The sequence below is a fragment of the Tuber melanosporum genome (assembly GCF_000151645.1).
Source record: "Tuber melanosporum whole genome shotgun sequence assembly, scaffold_87, strain Mel28".
NCBI classification, from domain to species: Eukaryota; Fungi; Ascomycota; class Pezizomycetes; order Pezizales; family Tuberaceae; genus Tuber; species Tuber melanosporum.
The window spans coordinates 167,531-174,418 of NW_003299136.1; the positions used below are offsets into that span (position 1 = coordinate 167,531).

The 6,888-nt window shown below is 48.9% G+C and overlaps 1 protein-coding gene; it reads right to left on the bottom strand.

The window, feature by feature from the left end:
- Window positions 1–1,288: 1,288 nt before the first annotated feature.
- GSTUM_00011532001 (uncharacterized protein) lies at window positions 1,289–5,628 on the bottom strand (the record flags this gene model as incomplete). XM_002841964.2 has 4 exons in its annotated part: window positions 4,416–5,628; window positions 2,243–4,336; window positions 1,909–2,209; window positions 1,289–1,843 (listed from the first exon to the last, which is right to left on the bottom strand). The coding sequence occupies exons 2-4, from the start codon at window positions 3,637–3,639 to the stop codon at window positions 1,289–1,291; spliced, it is 2,253 nt and encodes a 750-aa protein (XP_002842010.1). The 5' UTR covers window positions 3,640–4,336; window positions 4,416–5,628.
- Between the last annotated feature and the right edge of the window lie 1,260 nt (window positions 5,629–6,888).

A 6,888-nucleotide genomic window follows, 5' to 3' on the forward strand; every position in this document is an offset into this window, starting at 1 on the left:
GGCAGGGCAGCGGAGAGTATCCACCCACCAAACTTCTAACTTAACGAGCAAGATGATAAGTCGAAAGGCAGACTACAAGCGAAGATGCCGGTGTTCTAAGGATGTAAATGAACGCAAATGGCGTGCGCACTGGCAAAAGTGAAGCCAGGCAAGATCACTCCCCTCCATCCGTCAACCGGCAAATAGTAGAGTTAAGTTACCGTAGCTAAGTTACACCTGGAGCGATCGGTGTGGCGCTGCGCCACAGCAAGTAACTAAGGGAATCGCAGCACATCACCGGAACAAGAAAACTTAACTAGCGGTGATCAAGGCACTACAAGAAGTCTCCCTTTAGCGAGTTCCTTAGTTACAGGTATTTTCCAGGATGCGAAAAACACAGAAATATTGGAGTGTTTTGTTGGCGTGGGTAACTCGGCTCGATCACTACATACACACCTCCGCCCGTGTATTCGCTGAATGAACAGCCCAGCCCCGCAGGTAGTCTACCGGTATCATTATTGTACTGTATCATAATCATAGGAGAAGGAGTAAACAGAGGAGTGCTACACTGGAGTTTGTGATACCTTGTGGGGCTCTAAGTTACCCACGGTGTAACGTGCAACATCACATTGCTACACAGTCTTTCACACCATGAGTCGCTCTGGGTGGGAAACAAGAAAGCTTGGGGTAAGTGTGGCTTTTCTGGGATGTAATCCTAGAACTACGATACAATATCCCAGTGATACCGCACCCGGGCTGTGAATCTATACTCAAACTCATACGAGACTTGACAAATACCTGCCATTTCAATCTCCGGGGTAAATTGTATTGTACCATAGTTACGGTATCATACTGTGCACCCTCCACTTTTAGTATCGCACCGGTAATGGTATAGTAATAGCCCTAACATGAGGTACGGCTCCAGATTAGAATAAGAGGGGAAAAGCACCACGACCAAGAGATTCCGTAGCGAGAGCGGGCAAAGCGCAACTTTGTAGCCACACCTCTTGGTTAACCGAGAATAATGGGAAAATGTTATAAAAATGGTAAAAATACCCAGACATGACCTTCAAGCTCCATGACCAAACCAGCACCATACCTCAAAACATACCCTCGCACTTTTCTAAAAAGAGACATGAAAGACATGAAAGACATGAAAGAAGAAAACATTTTACCCTAAAGAAATCCCGACCGAAAGAGAGAAAGGACAGTAGGGCAGAGCTAATAAGGGTCGCTCCATCAGCTCTACAGAAGAAATAAAAGAGACATCAACAAGACCACGAAGGCCCAAAGCACTGAAGGGTTTCCTTCATATGGCTCGAAGGGTGGGCATATGAGTATTCTGATTCCCAGTCACAGGTCCACTCCCATTCCGATGGAAAAGCTGAATGAGCCGCCTACCCACATTCTCCTCCAGCTCCGTCCCATCGCGGGCAATCTTTACCTCCCTATTCGCGTTCCAACTATTCCTCAGGCCTCTCGTCCGATAAAATGGTACTCGGGTGGTGGAAACCCATTCAACTCTAAAGGGCTTGCCCCAAGCCTTTGCAACCGCAACGGAACCTTTCTCGCGGCTATCCTCCCCTTCGTTGGTAGTGACAATTGGGCCAGGAACTTCCTCATCTGATATTGCCTCCCAGAATATAGTGCCTCTCGCAGAGTCGTCGATTATCCGGCCCTGGGGAGCCTGCGAGGTTGCAGGAGTGTATATCGCCCGTGGCAGATCTGAGTCTTCGTGGGGCTGTGAGGATGGAGTCCATTCTAACCCTGTTGGGTCGTCCAGAATTGGGGACGTCATCCTAGCATAGCCATAATATTCACCCGACTTGTTTGCTGAAAATATCAGATAGACGTTGTCTGCCGTCTACAAGACGAGATTGGTATTAGCTAGGCAGGTTCCAAAAAATTAGCATTAGAGTGGAAAGTTACCTCGAACGCCTGGTTTAAAGTAGATTCGTTGTGGCTTTGAGTTGCCCAGATCCTGTTTCGCACACTCAGGTCCAGATCCTCCACTGTCAAGCTTTTGACGATGAATATGCGGTCCTTTCCCACAATTCTAGTGGTAACCTTCGGCCCAACCGGAGGGCTTTTAACCCCGTCAGCCCCATCCTCCTCTTTCTCGTCACCACTATCTTGAACATCTTGAGCATCTTGAATAGACTGAGCAGATGGATCTAGCGATAGAGCCAGCGCCATTGCGCCGCCAGCAGCAGAGGGTGCCGAATTCCTTCTCAATCTGCAAACCAGCTTTGTGTTCTGAAACCTCGAGTCATGGAATCTGGCCATTGCCTCACTGCAGGCCTCCTCGGTCCGGTAGTTCACAAAGGCACAGTTACTCTTTGATATCAAAAAGACGCTCTCAATGTCACTCTTCGCATCCTTTGAGAAGTATTCCTTCAGGTCCAATACCTGGGCCCCAGTCGGCAGATTGCCTACCCAGAGCGCATGACCAGATTGCTTCGGTTTTCGCGGAGGTCCTCGTGGGAGAGATGGGTGAGGTAGTGATAATGAGGAAGAAAGAGAAGAATCTAATGCTCCGGGTGTCGTTGCATTTGTTGAAATCCCTGAAGTTTCCGCTGAGCTGTTAGACTGGGACAGTGCAGGTTGTAGAAGAGGGAGTGTTGGATAGGGGCAGTAGCTCTGACCAGGGCCTCTTGCTGAAGGTTCGGCATATCCACCCACCGCAGCTTCTTCTCTACCACTAGCTCCTATCCCAGAACCCACAGCTGCAGCTTTTGCTGCTCTACCGTCGCAACCCGACATTCCTGGATGCCCGGCAAACCGGCTGGTCCTGGCCGTCCCCGAATCCGACTCCCGTGGTTTAGGCGGTAACTGCCGCAGCGGGAAACTATGACGCCTAACATAAGGGCCTGGTGGAGCTTGGCTATAGGGCGGCTGCGGCAGGTGTTGAACCGGAACCTGGTGCACGATGTACTGTGGAGGCACAGGGTAGTACGGGCTCATCTGAGGCCCATACCAATGCTGGAACTGTGTTTGTGTAGGGCCCGTAGATTGCGGGTGATGGGGAGGGTAACTGGAGGAATAGCAAACTGCACAGGAGCCCGACTGAACTTGGGCCTGCGGATCCCGATGCTGTGTGAGGACTTGCGTATATTGCTGGCCATAGGAATCGATAAAGGTATGTTGGTATCCAGGAACAAAATATTGGCCATTCGGGGTTGGTGATGCTGGACCTCTCTGGTACTGTTGCGTCTGTTGAGACAATTGATATGCTATTCCTGCTGGAGAGTGTCCCGTTTGCCATCTTTGGTTGGTAGGAGGAATATGTGTCCCTTGTTGCGACATCTGGGGGTGGGGATGTAAAGATTGTGGAACGTGTGCGCCATTGTGCATGAATTGGGTAGGCTGGTGATGTGGGGTGGAATGTGATCGTTGTGACAATAATGGGGGAACTTGTACGTATTGTGGTTGATTAAGACGGTATCCCTGAGATTGCTGAACTAACGGAGCCGCCATTCCCATATCTCCTGCAAGAGGATGAGATGGAATACCGGTATATGGGTCTGGGTTCTTGGGAAGGGTTGCAGGAGGTTGCCGTTCGGGTGCAACGGTTTGCTCTTGCGCCGTGTATCCTCCTGGGGGCGTGGATGATACTATTAGATTGCGCGTGAGTTCATTAGGCGGTTGCACATCACCCATTGGGTATCTCGAGTGTCTGCAAAGTGTAATGTACTAGTTAGACAAATACACGTCCTGCGGAATGGCCGGATTGAGCAATATCTATAAAGAAGTTGATTGAAAAGAGAAAGGAAGAAGAAGAAAAATGTAAGACCAAAAGGTCAATTAGTACATACCGGCGGCTGGGAAAAGAAGGAAAAAAGAAAAAAGGAAGATTTAGAGCACAGACACGAAATGGAAGAAGTGAAAAACAAAAAGAAAAGAAAAGAAAAGAAAAGAAAGAAAGAAAGAAAGAAAGAAAATTTAAGAACACGGGAATAGGACTAAAGAGGGGAAAATAGAAGAAGAAAATAAGTTACCGGTGATGGTGATCAAGGCGGGTGATATGGGTAGGTATTGTAATAATATTATCTTGGTAGAAAAATTGGTAAAATAAGAGGATGAGGAGATATTCGGCCCACGTACCGAGCCTACTTGACACAAAAAGCTTCTCGCAATGTATATTCCGCGTTCCTATTACAACGGTGGGAGTTCGGGGGTTGTATGAATGACAATCTTTGTGATAGCACCCCGCAGTCAACTAAACACTGTTGAACCTGCTCCCCACTGGCGAGCACTAATAGCAACTTGTAGGCAGTGATCCAGATACAGTTTCCTTTTAAGCCAGTTGGCCGAGTTGAGCTGTGGGGCGGAAAGGAAGAGGCACAAAGGGATATGTCTCAAGAGGCATCAACACAATACTAAGACAAGACCATCGTATTTTTTGGGGTGATAGCAAATTCTGGTATGATACTCACTTTTTTCTCTATCCTTCTTTCCTTCCTTTTTTCCTCGCCTCTTTTCGAAATATTCTGTTCAGGAATTTTACCTTCCGCCCGTAGCAACAAGGTTGAGAATCTCAGAGCAGAGCTAGGATTGAAGGGAGAAGTTTTGACTAGATCTTGTTTAGGAAAGTGTGGGGGTAATATATCTGAATAAAGTGTTTGGGGAGTAATGGTAGAGGATCAGAGGTGTGCGAAAGGATAAGCGAGAGAAAAGAAGAAAATAATAGACAGATGAGGTCCGGGTAGGTTCTGTGGGGGGAGCTCTGGGAGAGAGGCAGCGGGAAATTCTGGAGAGGATCTAGGGACCTGCTCCAGGAGCACTTAAAACTTGGTAAGAGTCCCCGAAAGCAATTTTAGGAACTTTGGAGCCTCCACGCAGCCGCGTCACGGGGGTAGGGGCGTGGTGGGATTGAGTGATGGGGGGGAGGTACTAAGGATTATCCGCAGTGGCGAAACCGAAGCCCAAGTGCCCGGTTGGATGGGGGAGAGCGGGAAGAGGGGAAGTGGTACGAACTTTGTAGGGAATCTCTCAGACAATCAGGTACAGTATCATATCTATGGGGGGGGGAAATGAAAAAAATGAAAGAGAAAAATAAAAAGATATAGCGGAATAATGTGCTGGAAGATATGCGATTTTGTTTGACACTCGAGCACAAAAAAGGTGATGGATGGTAATAATGGCAATGATAACGATAATAAGCTAGCAGCAGCAGTAGTGGTAATAAATGGAGGATCAGGGACAGGAATAGGGTTTGAAGTGAGATGGAGGAAAGGAAAGAAGCTAGTGGTGATTATAAGGAACAAATCCAGATACTGAGCGCAGCCAGATGATGTGGAGAACAAGCTTCAGATTCAATGAGAGGAAAGAAGTCAACCAGAGTACCGTACCGTACCCCATCAGTGATTGCGAATTCCTTGGTCCCATGGGGTGAGGCTGAAGAGAAAATAAGAAAAAAATCTGCGTAAAATACCCGTACCAACTCACATACCTGTGGTTCGTAACCTGTGTTCAAGAGTTGCAGGGTGCTGAATCGCCATGCCCGGTGGATAAGGAGTGGGAAGGAGAAATAGATGCAAGGTGACAGTTGAGGACGCCACGATAAGTGAGGGGAGAGAAATAGGCATTTATTGCGCGGCTTGCCCTGTACCCCAATGGGCAAATAAATTCTCATTACGATAGAGTCGGGAGTCAGTTTTCAGGTGGTCGAGAGGTGCTGGAGTTGAGAATGTGTCGGGGAGATCCAGATCTGGGCGCACGGAGCAGGTGTATGTCTAGCGAAGGTTCTTGGGTATGATATGTATGGCAGGCTTACTCGCTTACCGGTACTCTACAAGAAACAGGATGGAAAGGCGGCGTGGTGGAAGCAGATAGGGCACAGGCGGGCCAAAAGCAACTCAAATAAAAGTGTTAGGGTAGAATACCGATAGCGGTATCATGACATTCTCCAACTTGAGGTGCTCCAAGAATGAATGGTCTAACCCAGAAGCGGGAATCGAGGATGTGGCGAGTGAACACAGAGCGCTAGGGCCCCCTGAATTCCCGCCGCCGAGGTTGGTTGGGCTTCTGTGGACCCGCTGTGCTGCAGGTGTGGAAGGCGTCAACGACGGGGAACCAAGGAAAATCTCCCGGTTTTGGTGTCGTGTACTGTACTGCGCTGCCTTTGGTCTGGTTGATCAACAGTCACAACGATTGAAGTGGGGTCTGATATCGGACTTGTGGTCCACTTTATGGTATTCATGTTAGGGTGGGAAGGGGTAGGGGGGGTGAGAAAAGGTGTGAGAAGAGAGGAAACGGGGGGGAATGAAAAAATAAAAATAAAAAAAATCTCCGTCTCCATCCTTACCGTGGTTCGTCCGTCCGGGAGCAGAATGCAGTGTCAGATGGTTTATCCTGATCACTATAATGGCCAACCTAACAATCGTGGGACCAGGCCATTCCTGCACAATAACCCCCCTGCTGAAGAACTCTAAGGAGCTACTCGACAATCTATGGACCGCAAAAGTGCCTGCTCACCGCATAGGTTTTGCTACCATTGCCGTACCCCATCCTTCTTCAGAGAAGGTACAGCCCATAGTCTACCGGTGCCAGTGCTCCATCTCTGTCCTCGGATACCGCATATCCCTGTGGAGCGTGAGGCTGGCTGAGTCTCCAGAGGTGGCGTTTCCCGCCGAAAGGGAAGAACCCACGCGCACAGTACCCACGCATTGAGCCGAGCAGATCCCAAAAACCCAGTCTGAGCCCCTGCATGAAGTCGTACTCGAGTACTGTTACTGTACGAGTAGGGGATACCGTGCATGCTTATGTATCAATCGTAAATTGATAGCACCATCCGAACACATCCCATTGGGGTAGCTTAGGAGCAGCAGAGCACAGTACTTGTACGCCGTGGGACATGACGGACCGACTCTAGGGCCTACATCTTTCCCTATCTTTGGCGGAGACGCT